The 15,065-nt window shown below is 41.0% G+C and overlaps 1 protein-coding gene across 1 annotated transcript; it reads right to left on the reverse strand.

Annotated features, from left to right (window-relative positions):
* Positions 1-507: 507 nt before the first annotated feature.
* On the reverse strand, positions 508-13,208 carry rnpc3 (RNA-binding region (RNP1, RRM) containing 3). Its single transcript, XM_068748123.1, has 14 exons — positions 13,056-13,208; positions 12,905-12,952; positions 11,849-11,958; positions 11,462-11,551; positions 10,007-10,118; positions 9,222-9,290; positions 7,962-8,104; positions 7,626-7,751; positions 7,170-7,288; positions 5,244-5,405; positions 3,581-3,675; positions 3,343-3,401; positions 1,403-1,535; positions 508-573 (listed from the first exon to the last, which is right to left on the reverse strand). The coding sequence occupies exons 1-14, from the start codon at positions 13,206-13,208 to the stop codon at positions 508-510; spliced, it is 1,485 nt and encodes a 494-aa protein (XP_068604224.1).
* Positions 13,209-15,065: the final 1,857 nt, after the last annotated feature.

The raw sequence follows: 15,065 nt of genomic DNA on the forward strand, positions 1-15,065 counted from the left end.
AGGAAGAAAGCGGGACAAAACGTGATTAACTAAATATTTTTATTTAGCAATAAAATAAGACGATGACATCTGAAGAAGACCATCACCTGAAAATCAATCAGAGGTAAAGACGATTGAGATTTCAAAACTAGAACAAGATTACAGTCTAACCTGAGCAAATTACTTCCGATATGAGCTAAAACAAGAAATTAGAAAGCACAGAACTTTTAATTTCAGGGACAAAAGATTCTAATTGCATAAGTAATAACTACTAAGAGTTTTCTTTTTTTTTTTTTCCAAAGGATATGCGCCAGAATAAGGATACAAATGGTTCAGCTGGGCCACAATATCAAGCCTTGGTATCTTGAATAAATACAGTTTAAAAACAAATGTAAAGGAAAACACCATTACAGGAATAATGATGTTTGTTTTATTCAAAGAAAACAGATACATTATGTCGTAATAAAAACTATTTTAACATCATCCTTACAGATCGCTAAATGCTTTAGCATCTCACTCACCTGAGTATCATTGTTTTGGTCCTCTTTTGGGGTCTGTGTTTTCTGCTTTTGGTCTTGCAGATCTGGCAAATTGCTGTGGATTTAGAGTTAAGGCCTGTGGGCAGCACACCGTTTCATCAAACAGGAAAAGGTTCAATACCTACCGCCAGACTAGATATAAACAAAGATGTTTAAATCAAACAAATCCATTCCTACATTAACAGTAACTACTCCATCTGGTCCCTTAAGCGCATTTATACTACTGTAAATATTATTATTATAATATAGTATTAAACATTTCACTTTTAACTACTGGTACTCCTGTTTTTGTTCTCTTTCATGCCACTACTTTTTATAGGATTTAATATAATGCACAACAGATCGCTGTCTACAGAGGACATAAATTACACTGCAGCCGTCGCTGTCCGACCTTTGAACTCATCAAAATACCATTAAAATCAATAACCTTGCTCCATTAGACAAGTTCAGAAGTTGATGTGTGGGTTCAGGGGGAAAAGGTGGTGTGAGGCTGCCACAAATTAGTCCTCATCTTCCTCAACGCACCAGCAGCTCATCTGTGATTGAAGGTGTCCCGAAATAATCCTCTCACTTCTTCAAGTACTTCTGTGTAGTGAGATTTGATCCTACGCTTTAGCTTATAAGTCATCTAAATGTTTATTTTTCATTTCCATCAATTGTTCCATAACTTCTCTTACTCAAAGGTGTCACTGCTAACAGCTAATGCTTTGGCTAATAAAACAAGTAGATCTGACATAAACCGAACTGACATCTTCTATTTCTGCATATTTGTGCTCAGCTCTGCATCCCAAATAACCAAACCAAACTCAATAGCCATTAATTGCCTGGATTTCCTCTTCCGTGCAGCCTTGTCTCATATCTTGTGAAAGCAGATGAAAGGATACAACAACAAGGGGTTTGTCGTACAGGACGTAGCCGTTGGTGTCCCGCAGGGCCTTCTCCGCGCTCTGCTCACTGGGGAGTCCGATGAAGGCCTGCCCTTTCATCCGTCCCTCCTTCATTAACACAATGTCAAACCTGAGGGGAGGGGGGGGGGGAAATAGACAAGGGAACGTCATTATCACTGGGGTGTGAGTGTAAAGCTGATCAGTGTCACACAACAAATGTTATCTACTTCTGTGGTCATGTGAAACAGCGGCTGTAAATCCCAAGCAGAATTTTCATACCCATCTCAGAAACACATCATGCATTTCATATACAGACTTCCCTTGAGCGGACCCTCAGGCAACACCTAATAATATTTAACGGCCATTACAAGCAATTTTATTGTAATGCAGCCTCATGGGTAGCACGTGCAGTGTGGTTAGCAGGAGCTAATGTAGCATTGCCAGTTTCTCCCTCGAGCCCACCCCAAGCCCGGATAAATGCAGAGGGTGACGTCAGGAACGGCGTAAAACCATGCAATCAACTTCAATTATGAAAGCCAGAGATGAAGAAGAGGAGGAAGACGGGTGCCTCAACAGCAAGAGAAGAGGGAATGGAAGAGTTTAGGATTGAGAGTAGGGACGACGACAGGAAAAGCTGGAGCGCTGGTGGATGGAACTGCCAGAGAACAGGACTAGAGGTCGACCCAGGAGAAGATACATGGACGTAGTGAGGAAGGACATGAGTGGCTGGTGTTGGGGAGGACGATGCAAAGGACAGGGTGAAGTGTAGAACGTTCATTTGCTGTGGCGATTTTTATTTTATTATTTATCCACCTGAGAAAGCAATGCCATCTGCCCCCTATTAAGTGTCTTGATGGACAATCCCATCACTGGATCCCTTCTGACTAATAGTCATGGAAACCTGCTTGCACGGTTGTTCATTGTCCCAGTTGTATTGTCAGAGTCGGGGAAACACTGATGTGTCACTGAGACCCAAGATAAGAAGCAGAAGCTAAAGGAGGACTGCTATGGACTGAGCTACACGAATCAAGAACAACGTCGTTAGACGAGATCACCGGTACATTTTTTATAAATACCGGTACATGAAGAGTGTGACGCCCCACCTGTGTCTGCTTTCTTAATTTAATATCAGGTTATTTCCATTATTTTCCACTTCTGCATTTCTAACAGGAAGTCTAAAATCTTTTCTTTTTTTACCATTGATTTATTTTGTTGTTTCGTAGTAAAATCAACACAGACACACGGCAATGAGAGCAGCTGTGTGTTTTACCATATTGAGATTTAAAATGAGCGATCTGTACAATGGCTCGATGCAACACAAGCACCCCCCCCCCCCCCCCCCCCTCAAGAGCTATGCAGACATTTTGGGTTCCTTCAGCAGGTGAAGTCTGGGCAGATTGGTCAAAGAAAAAAAAAAAAAAGGTGCAATTTAATTGGCTAAATGTGGACATACTCATTCTGGATGTAAAATATACTGAGCTACTGCACTGCTTCACCAGTTCAGTGAGGTCTGCTGTTGCATTTAGCTGGAATGAAAATGTGCAGACATTTGAGTTGAGATATGGTAACAGGGGTTAGATCAGGTTAAATAAATGGATGGGCATGAACTGCAGTAACCCTAAAAAAGGAATTCACTGTCTCTGGCAGAGCTGCATCTCGCCATAAGCTTGTTTTGATGACTCAAGTGCAATATTCATTCGAAATACTGCTGATGCAAAAAACAAACATAAAATGTCCCTCATGATCACCATGTGGATTGTGGTTGGATAATTATTAATAGCAAAACACAGTCAGCACGAATTACTAAAAACTCTCAGGGGAAAGCGACAAATTGCGAGTCAGAAATAGCTTTTGGAGATAGGATGAGGGGCGATGCGACACGCAAGCCCCGTCAATAAGTCCAAAAGCCAAGCTCATGTGGATTCAGATGTACGTACATGTTTCTCTCTGCCTGTGACGAAAGGTTGATGTATCTCTTATAGATGTACTTCAGATCCTGGAAAACGTGGAAGTAAAGAATATCAGGAAAAACAGTCAGTATAAGAATGCTTTATTCATTCTATTGTTTCTGCAGAATACATGTGGGGTAAGTTGATTCACACCTCATTTAATAGCACAAAAAACAACACGAGGAATAAATGACAACACCAGGTTACGTGCTATAAATGCACCCACCTTCTCCTCCGCCTGCTTCGCGATGTTCTTCACGTACAGTCTGCAGGTCGGCTCTCCCGGTTCATAACTTTTAAACACAGACATCCTTTTTATCTCTGTTTTCAAAGAGAGGAGCGGAGAAGATCTGTTTCAAAATGTGGTACAAAGCTTCCTAGTGCCGTCTGCACATGCATAATAGGGAAATTCCTTTCAACTCAATACCATCCACTCTACGTTTAATTTCAGACTGCCAGGCCTGAAGAATAGACTATGATGTGCAGGGGCATTACAGGAATGATCCCGTGTTTGATGCCCACACCGTGCAGCCAGTTCATTTTAGATGTGACGTATAGCATCTCAGCTGCTGTGAGCTGAATCTGAATGGAAAATGTGTCCAAGCCATCGCAGCCCAGTATTCGGTTTTCATTTGGGTTTCTGGTGTTATAGGGCGATTTGATTGTAGTTTTCAGCAATGGAACATAAAAAAAATATTTTGTTCCATTTATCCAGTGATTTGTACGAAAAAGTTATTCTCCATTTAGCTTTTTTACATTTACCCTTCAAATACTGAGAAGAGACGTGTGGGTGAGGCAGCAGCCAGCTGAGCCTCACCATGGATTGATCAATCACTGAGCTAGCTGTGCTACATGCTAGCAGTGAGATTGTATTGCTGTCTCTTTGTAATCAATCAATCAAATTGTGAATAAGCTGCTCTTGGTAAATCTGATTGTGATGAAGTCAGTGCCTCACCAGCCATGAACCTCACCACACGTCACTGGTTTGCTGCCAACTCTGCTGGCTGAAGTATTTATGATTACACTTACAAATAGATACGTATTCCACAGCTTCTACTGTGTGAATAGTGCATTTATACTTCTAGCACTGCCCATACTCTGTTTATTCTGTTTATAAGGTATACTATAAGTGTCAGTCATTCGTTTAGCTTTTGTTATAGCTTTTTAACCAGTTCGGTTGTAGACTGAATTTAATTACTAATCTTTTATCAATCCAGACAAACTACTCAAACTTAACAACCAAATATTTCTGAAATGCATTTTAAAGAAACTTCTCGAAAAGCAGATCTCTAGGATAGAAGAAAACTAATAGCTGGTAAAAACTGAAAATATAAAAGCATGTTAGAACCTACTATATTAAAAAGGTAAATACGGAGCAATTCACTCTTTAGAACACTCTTGCTGCTTCTCCTTAGTAAACTGGTTATTAGCCACCATTAGCAATATTACTCGCCCTATTTCTCTGTTCGACCCCTGCCGTCTCATCTCTGTGTCACTGAGTTGAGTCCAGCCCCAAGACCCTTCCTACTTCTGCAGTAAAGTGCCATCCACTTGAATAATCAAAGTGCGTTAATATTTCATGTGCATTTAATATGTCGTGCATCCAAATTGAGGACAGCGTATCCTTGGGTCCACATGACCTATGTGAGGTACCTCAGATGAATGGTTCCTGAGATTTTAAGAGCAAAGTCGGACAGAAAGAGACTCTTGTAGTTAGATAATCTGGGATGGATTTAAATTTGGATGTGTAATTGTCACTTCCATGATATCAGATATGCATGTAACCTTCACACATAAATAGCCTGGCAGTCTGGATCCAGCACCTTCCTTCCTATGAAGGGACGGCATTGCTATGAAACTACCCTGGCTTTTATAAACATCTTGGTTACCGTCTCTTGACAGTCGCCCTTTCTCCAGCTCCTTCCTAGAGATGACATCGGAGGTAAGGTCCTGCTCCTCGTCGCTGTGGTCGTCTTGCGGCTGTGACGGCTGAGCGCTGGGGTAAAGCTTCCCAAAACCATCGGCCTCCTGGACGCTGCTGGGGGTGAGTTCTGCTTCAGACACAGAACGTCATCATCAGCGGGTTAAGCTGCTACTGCATTCAGTCTGGTAAAACCACCGGCAAAGGTCACACTGCAGTTCACCATGTACCACCAGGACGGATCTGCTGGCTCGCTTTATGCTAGATAGCAGGAGGGAGACTCTCCACAGCCAGTATAAACACAGATGGACGTTTTCACAGCACCAATCAAATAGCAGATGGTGAAACAATCACTTCCTACATGTTTATTCTTTGCACAAAAAAAAAAAAAGAAAGCTCAGGGTGGAAGACTCAGCTTCATCACCAGCTAGCAGTGTTATAAGGATTTCACATTAACGGCTTATATTGAATGTTATTCTTTGTTAGAAATAATTGCTGATAATTGTTGACAGTGTCAACAGTCAGCCATAACACCAGTCTATAAAAACTGTAATCAAATCTACACGCATTCCTGTTTGATAAAATAACTCATGGGTGGTGGGAAGGAGAAGTCTGGCACACACACACACCTGCACACACACTATGAACGGAATTACTATGAGTAGTTGGCCACCCGATACAAATCCAATGACAGAAAAAAATAAACAAGCTTGTCAACCAATTACGGTGCGAGCCCGTGTGTGCGCTGAAGCAAGAAGTGTCGGGCAGCTTTTCTGATACACTCGGCAGAGAACTAGATCGCTGCTTTCAAAATTATCCTCCTCATCTTTTCATTCAAATAGCTTGTTTATCAGAGCCCTCCCCCGACTTCCTCAAAACAAGACTAATCCAAAAGGCCAGCTGCCATAGTTTATCTCCTCCTATCTGTGGGTAATCTTTTTGTGTTTGACTTTGAGATCGGTTTGACTTCGCAGGACTTGCCAGGCAGTGAAGTTGTAACTAAAGAGAAGGGAGATAAGACGGCTGTCGAGCAACAGACAGCGCCCCCAATGACATTTGCTCAGACAGATAAAGTAAAACCTTTCTGCTGTTGTACGGGACTCCGCTCTGACCTTAACCCCCGTCACTAGGAGCCTTACATTGCGTCCTGCCTCAATGTGTTGATTAACGTGCTCTACAGTAATATCAAACTACAATAGAGTCTTAAATGTCTCTCAAAAACATCAAATAAATAGATTAAGAGCAGGGAGTCCACATTCGATTCATATTCTCCCAATGTATGACTATCACTATTATTTATATTTAGCAAATTGGAAAAAACCTATAACCTGTAGAACTTCATTTTGCTTGTGACCACCACTGTGTTACTTGTGATTCCACTGGTGCCTTATAATAAACAATAATAAATGTTTAAGATACCCCAAAAATATCAAGAGGCATTCCCGCCTGTACGTGACCAATGTGTACACAAAGTTAATAAACTAAGTCGTGCCCCAGAAACCACCATCCAGGAAAAATCCACTCAGAGAATGAGCGTAAAAATCAACCTGTAACCATTAGAAACAAAACGTATATAAAGATTCATAAAGAATAAAAGGCCATCCTTGCTTGCAGTACTTTCACATTACTGGTAGAACAGTTTTTGGGTTATAATGGACAGAAGGAACCCATTCTTTCATCTCCAGCCACAGTTTGTCGGTCATGGAGGATAATCAAGCAAAAGGACGAGATGTTCTGATATTTAACTTTTCTAATGGGGCGTACAAATGTGAGGAACTAGTGCTTTTCTTGGTTTCTGCACCAATTCTAAACGTAATATTTCTGTTGAACTTCACGATGAGACGAAATAAAAATTGCAGGAAGTCTTTGCCTCGGTTTTCATCATTGCACTGACCTGGCGCACTTCCTTCCGCTGTGGCCGCCACCTCTGGAACCGAAATGTGGAATTCAATTTTCCTCTGGCCGGCGGGAAGGGGCTGCTCAAATACGTCGGAAGGCTGCAGCGCTGGAGCACTGGGGACAGCACAGACAATCACCACTGGCTTGAAAAACAGCCACAATAAGCCTGGTTCTGAGCAGCCTGAGGTTTGGGAGTCTTTGTTCTGGTCAACCGCCGATATTTCCCAGTCTCCAAAGATGAAACCGAGAGGCACTGTGGGTGAGCGTGTATTTATAGTCACAGTTAAGGGAGCGTCTGCCTGTGTGGTACTGAAACACAAAGTCACACGAGGCTGTCTTTATGAAGACTTACCGTCGGGGGCTTTTCTACTCTGTTTTAGCTGCCTGTGCGTCCTATCTGGTGATGAGTTATGCGTATGGGATGTGACATGCACGAGTGCCTCTGCTGTACCTCTGAGAGTCTAGCTTGGGAGCAAAGAGTAGATCCTTGATCTTGGGCTTCTTTTTCTTGGAAGCTGGTTTTGGTCTCAGGGGTCTCTTGCATGCTTGGTTGACCAGACCCATCAGACGAGCGATCCTAAAATAAAGTAAGCATAGGGAATAAGGGGGGAAAAGGAAGAAGAAACGTCTACCCAGTGGAATTCACAGACATTTCCCTTTAAAGCTTTTGTGTTTTGAGTCATTATTACTTCTGGATTAAATGAGAACATGCTGGATCGACTGGAACCAGCAAGGACACAAATCAAAGCAAACAATTCCTTCCTCGTGCAAAGTATCTCCTCCTCACCTCTCTTTGTCTTCGTCGTCCCCGCTCTCGTACTCCGATTCTTCTCCACTGGACAGCTCCATCTCCTCCTCTGGCAAAGGTGGGTAGTCGGGAGGGAAGGGGGGAGGCATGGGGATGGGTGGAGGAGGAAGGAACTCAAACGGCTGGAAACAAAACAATATGGATCAATTTATGAACGAACGCCTCTGGGTTTGATGAAAACACTTCATGAGCATCTTTGCCAAGATGCCAGGAAATAAATGTTTTAAATCTGAGGATGAAAGTTGCCGACTGTTTACTTGCATAAGGCTTGACTGTTGTCAAATTAAATTCAAACATTGTGAGACTAAAGCAAATGTCAACCATCATGATACCATAATATAAATATGAGCAGTTTAGGAGGCTGCAGCTGGTGATTTCTTTAAATGAATGAATAAACTGCTAGAAAATACTGAAAAAGACCAATGATAAGAGCTCAGGTTAGATTTTCTACAGGCTTGTTTTGTCAGAAAACTAGTGGAAACGCTCAAGAGGCTCATTTCCCTCTGACAGACCAGAATGAGAGCTGGAACTAGACAATTGTGCGCTTTTATGCATTAAAATCACTAACTAAAATTAAACATCCAACAATAATATTATTTCTATAACATTATTATTATCGTTAGAATTTAATAGACTCATGCTTCAATGCTTCTTTTTCAACCTTCTAACTAAATCATTATGACACCCTACAAAACTCAGCGGGGCACATACTTCTGCCATGGCTGAGCAATTCGATATCTAGCAGATGCCTCACCTCATCACAAAGTCTGGTAGACACTGAATCCAAAGTTTTTTTTTGTTTTGTTTTTTGCAAACCTGGGGAAACACTTCTACATCTTGAATATGCAGCTTTAAATGGACTGTATTTATATAGAACCTTTCTAGTCTGACTGTTCAAAGCGCTTAACAATACCAGCCAGTATTCACCTTTTCACACACCAACATTCATACAGCGGTGGCATTCGTACCAGGAGCAGAAACCCTTCCCATCCCTCAAACACCGGTGGAACAGCCCTTGGGAACGATTTGAAGGAACTGACACGCAGGGCTGGGATTGAACCACCAACGTCTGCATGCTCTACCACTAAGCCAAAGAGCATCTATATAAACCATTTTCTTTTCATTTGAATACTGTCCAGCTATTTTCTCATTTAATATTAAACAAGTAATATTCATTGAAATATTATAAAAGTTGTCCGCTCGTTCTTCTCCATCCAATGATACTGTGTAGAAGCTCACCATAGGGGGTCTGACAGTGACGGGGCCAAAGGGACATGGTAAATTCATCTTGTTCATCAGATGTAGCACCTGCAGAGGTGGAGGAGACACGAGCATTAAAGCAGCGAAAGTATATTTAAAGAGTCAAACTGTGAGCCGTGTGGAAGCTGCCAATAGGAACACACTGCTGCTCCCACACAGGCAGCCTGTAACTCGGGCTCCATATGCAACACAGATTGCGAGCCTTTTGCCGTTTCATTTAAAACCCAGGAATAAAGGTGAGACTGAGGCTGAGACAAAGGTGAGATACCAGCGGCGACGCCAAGCACCTCGACAGCACGCCAGCGCCACCAAGATGCCGACGCCGGAAATAGCAGCAGTGAACATCCAGGCAGCAGGGCTCCCGGGGAAATGTTAAACCCATAACTCATGCCTCCCACTTATGGTTTATTATTAATACTAGCTCTCCAAATTGAAATTTAAAAGGCAAATGTTTGCCGTTTGATCTTTAAGAGGTTGGATGCAGTTCAATACCTCTGAGAAACATATTTCTTGTTTGTTTGTTTTTTGCCAGAATAAATCCGAAGACTGAAAAGGCTGTCACATTTGCATTTTATTTTTTGAGACTTCACACTTGCTAAAAAAAAAAAAGAAAAGAAAGTGTGAACACAGGGGCAGCATGAAAAGACACACTTACACACACACACACACACACACACACTCAGATGACCAACATCTGCATATCAAAGACATGCAGGCACCGGATGAAAAACGCAATGATCTAAAAGGAAGCCAGATTTACTCACTTGAACATAAAACTTTGGCACACTTATGAGGGCGTGCGTTATGTTTGTCAGAATGCCATGAGAAGGTGGAGGGTATAAATATTTCAAAGTAGGATTCGATTGGTATTTCAACCTGTAGGGCAGAGAGAGAGCGAGAAGACAAAAATACTTGAAAGGGAAGCTGCAATAGACTGCCTTAAAAACACTTCCCCCCCCAATGCAAAACCCACTTCATATATATGTCAGTGGCCCGGCCTCTGAGCTTCAGCTCGGTTGCTCATTCTCGCCATTAAGGGACATTAAAACCAACATGCACTGTCAGCACCAAGCTGGTCCTCGTGTAATAATAGCTTTCGTAAACAAAGACTCAGCATGGCTGCAGAGAACAAACCCGCTCAGACCAAACAAACAACGGCTTAGTTACCGGGCACAGAACTTAATCTGCCACTTAGATGAAGAAATATGTTCGCAGGATCATCAAAACTATTGTTCAGAGGTCAATTAGTTGAACTTAACGAGTGGACCCATCCTGAACCCTTTCAATGCCTAAGAAGTTATGCTTTGAGAAATAATCCTGGCAATTGAATAGATAAATAAAATAACATGGTATAACAATCTCAACGCAATCCTGAAGCAGAATTAAAGGAAAACGAGGAAGCCCATCATGCATGTAATTTTAATGAATTGTTCTGATCTCATTTTAATTGCACATTTTATTCTCACTGATATTCACTTTTCTACATAATCACATGTAGCTGCAGTGACATCCCAGGAGACTCCTAATTTTCAATATCTGGGGCATTAGTTTGTTAATGAGGGACTCATGGGTAAATCTTGCAGCTGCCACGTTTAATTTTAAGGAGGGATCGAAAGAATGCTAAAATCTCTGCTTTGTCTTGATGAACCAATTCCGTATTACATACTAGAACTAGATTAGGTTAGTTAGGGCTGGCACTGTTAGAGGAATAACCACCGTTTCATCAGTGCTGTGCAGAATGAGGAAACAGAGACGGAACACTTACACTTTTATAGAACACGATCCGGCGCTTACATGCCTGGATTAAATGGTGGTGATGATCCAGAAGAGATCCTGGATTCTGGATCATTTTGACTTTTTCGGTAACATTGCAGTCAATGGAGCTTCAAAATGTGTTTGTCAATATCTCGGTTGATTATTGACCGATGTTTATGGAATTTGATACAGTCATGTAGGGTAGGGGCCTCTATGTCACCATCATTTCTTCCGGATCAGATCTGGATTGTGGATACTGTCGCAATACAAAATAATCTGGATTTTCCAATTTACTTATGGAGGCTTTTTTTTTCATCATATCTTGTAAATTATGCAGTCAATTCAAATCCCAGGCAAGGACAAATACTTGAGAATACTAATCCATCTGTTTGTACATCTGTGTATAATAACTCAATAATTTTCCTGGTCTTGAATCGCTTTGGCTTGTGTGTAAAAATACTCACCCAAGGCTCGGTGCAACGCCGGTTTGTATGAGGGGAATATTTACTGCTTTGGTCTCTGGTTTATTCTGCTCTTTCGGGACATTTTTCCTGCTGGGCGACAAAAGTAAACAAAAAAGATTCAAATACAGCGTTCAGCCTTGACTATACTCCATTTTGAACTATATATTGAATCTTATATTATATTACATCTGTGATAGTAAGTCATTTTAATGAGTTATAATAACAAAGATAGTTTCATTGCAGCACAAAAAAATCATATCTGGCCTGAGAGACTTTGGAGAGGAACTTAATCCAGACACCGCCTGACTTCCTCACACCGAGGTACAGCAGCTACTTCTTTAATAACTAATCAGTATCTTTTTAATTTACACAATGAAAACAAATTACCTTTGTGACACGGGTGGATCCTTTAATTCTGTCACATGATCTTGACCTTTTGCAAACTCCACAACAAGCGTATGATCAAGAATCTCTAACTGATGTAGTCTGGCAAGAGCCTAAAGCAGGTGTGAGATGGATTTAATGTCATACAGGTCAGTTTAAGAAAAACATTAGACTACAAGTCATTGTTAGATTTACCCAAAGCTGAAAGGAAAAAGAATCAAATAATCTCCTTTGCTGTTTGTATAATGGGCTCACTGGCAAAATATATATTTATCTTTTGTTTTCAACAAATTTAATATTTAAATAGCTCAATACAACTAAAATATGTTCTTGTTTTTAATCACGTCTAAAAAACCAAATGCTACTTTTACGGAACACTACTGTCTCAAAATGATTTAACCCTTAGTGAGGATTGATCCCTCAAACTCACAGATTGAGTCATTTTCTTCTACAATTTCCTGATTCTGGATGGAATCCATTTTACACATTACATGCTGACGGTTTCCAGTGAGGAAGCAAAGAAGCCCTCGGAGCATCACTGAGTCACCACCACGCAGGTAGCATTCAGGAATGCTCATTTCAGCTTCATTCTTCATCCTCCAAACAAACCGCTGATCCATATGTCCGAAAACAGAACAGCATGCCAAAATGTGTGCGTCTCATTTGGAAGGTTTTAAAAAGCCTCTTGGATGAGAGGTGAATCGTCTTCAACCAAATTTGAACAAGCCCAGTTGATTCGTCATTTTGCCTCTCCTTGATTTACCTCGACCTGGATAACTGCGAAGATGCACAGATAAATAATTTAAGGTTTGCATCTGATTTGCAAATGTGCACTCATACGCTTCCAGGGATGCTTCTCAAAGGTACGAATAATGCTGAGATTGCAGTCGACAGTAAAAGTAGCATTTCGTGCTGAATGTGGAAAGGGGTCATCTGTTCCATTCCAATGATACACCGAATACAGAATTTGAGTTGAATAATTTTGCCTCCAACTGTAGATTGTGATCAATACAAATATAATTCGATAAAATTAAAAACATTATTAAAAAAATAACTCACATTTTCTGCTGACTTCCCACCTCGAAATGTTGCAAACGCTGCATGTTTCTGTGGAAATGCAAACGCTTGTTAAGAATGGACAAATATTTTACTGAAGTAGTACTACTACTTTACTCAAGTAGTAATCATTTTGCAGTGAGAAGCAGCCTACCATGCGACCAGTGTTGGAGAAGCTCCTCACTGACTCGGCTCCAAAATATTTTAAGAAGTCTTCTTTCTCATCCTGGCTGAGCTCAGCTGGTAAGTGGCGGATAAGCAATGTTTTGCATCCGTTAACGTCTGACGTTTCCGCATTTCTGTCCATTTCCTTGCAGGACACCGGGCAGAAAGGTCCCACCGCTACCGATTAAATAATAGCTTCTTGAACGAAGCTAGCATGGAGCAAATTCGCAAGTAGCCTTTTCCCTTTTTTCGGTTACCAATTTCAAATTCTTTTGGACTCCAACACATATAATGCAGTCAAAAGCATAAGCAAATAAAAATTCGAGGAGACCAAAAAAACCTAATTTCAATTAAAGCGATATTTATCATAACACACCAGCATGTAGCTACCGGTAGTACTAAAATACTAACTTCCGCCTTTCGTTCTTCTTCTGTGGTTTTGGTCTATAAATCTCGCAGCGCACATTACTGCCCCCTCCTGTACCGGAGTATCTGATCGCAGACAATCGCAGACTTTTTCATAGGAATTTTAAATGATAATAAAATAGGCACTCGTCATGTTAATAATGTTAATATCATTTTGTATACACAATAATAAATATGTTGCACCAAACTCAAAGCCACAGTCGAAATATTTTTGGTTTACGTTGCTTAGACTGAATACCTTTCAAAACTGAAAAACTGTGATCATCACAGTGACTCACCGTTCCTTCTGCTGATGAAATTGAACACTATAGATCAGTGGTTACATTGACCAGCACTGCTGTGTGTACTGTCTTTACTTTTTAATTTTACTATGGACAAAATCTGACACTTTTTATTTTGCTGTGCTCGATGAGATTATGTAAAATTAAAGACTGATTAGAAATACTTGCAGACAAACTGTTTTCTATCTGTTTGAACAGACAAAAGACAGTACAAAAATATCCATTTGGCAGTAAACCTTCTTAACTTCCTTTTCTTAATCTGATGGTAAATATTATTTTTTACCAACTGTTTATTGTTGCATGTCTGTTATATGTATTTTCATGTGTAGTCCTGTAACTGTGTTGTATTTGCTGTTGGCAAGGACTCCCTTCTAAAAGAGGGATATTTCCTGGTTAAATAAAGGATAATAAAATAGGTCGATTTGTTGCGCCTGATCCTGAATATTATGCATATATTTACCAAAATCAATGAAGCTTGTGAGCTAAAACATTAAGCATCTCTGACTTTTTTCCACATCTGTTGAAAATAACTAGATGTTTTTCCACAACTTCCTCGTCTTTCTAGGACTATCACCCAACGTCACTATATTCCAACAAGTTTTATGTCACTTGCAGTATTTCACCAGTAGGTGTCAGGCTCTTCACATAAAACACCAGCTCAGGCAGGAAAGACGTGACATTTCCAATCACCTTACAGCTAAAAACAAAAAAAACTTTTCCCTCTTCAGCCAAAATGTATTATAAATGAGAATTACTTAATACATAAAGTGTGGCATCAATATTTATGACTGGTTAAAATGTCCTCCGTGTTTAATTTAGGGTGTTAAATCATATAGCCACCTCGAGGTGATTTTCTGCAGGGTGAATGAATTTATCAGAGAGCAAGCATACAATAATTTGCTGGGGCCTGCCCCGCTCCTGTCCAGATTTATGAAGGCCTTCAGCTTTTTGCCCCATCCCCCGAGCAAATCTCGTTTCTCGAGATTCCTCCAAATTCCTGTGCAAATGAAACCTTTTCTTTGACGAGCGATGCAAGGGCATTCCTCATCAGGGGGACACAATGCCCCCTTTCAGCATGGCCTGCCTCTGGATTTCACAGGTGATGGGAGGAACGGTAGACACTTGATCCTCCTTCCTCCCGTCAACGTAAAACATTAGACTGAAGGAAAGGGGGGGGGGGGGGGGGGGCAGAGGTAGATGCTGATTGGGAATGTGGTTGCTGGGGAAATAAAGGGGGCAAATGAGCTGTGTGTGATGCAGGGGTGGGGGGGGGGGGTTATATTTAAGTGGGA

This window comes from Brachionichthys hirsutus, chromosome 14, assembly GCF_040956055.1.
Source record: "Brachionichthys hirsutus isolate HB-005 chromosome 14, CSIRO-AGI_Bhir_v1, whole genome shotgun sequence".
Classification (NCBI taxonomy): Eukaryota; Metazoa; Chordata; class Actinopteri; order Lophiiformes; family Brachionichthyidae; genus Brachionichthys; species Brachionichthys hirsutus.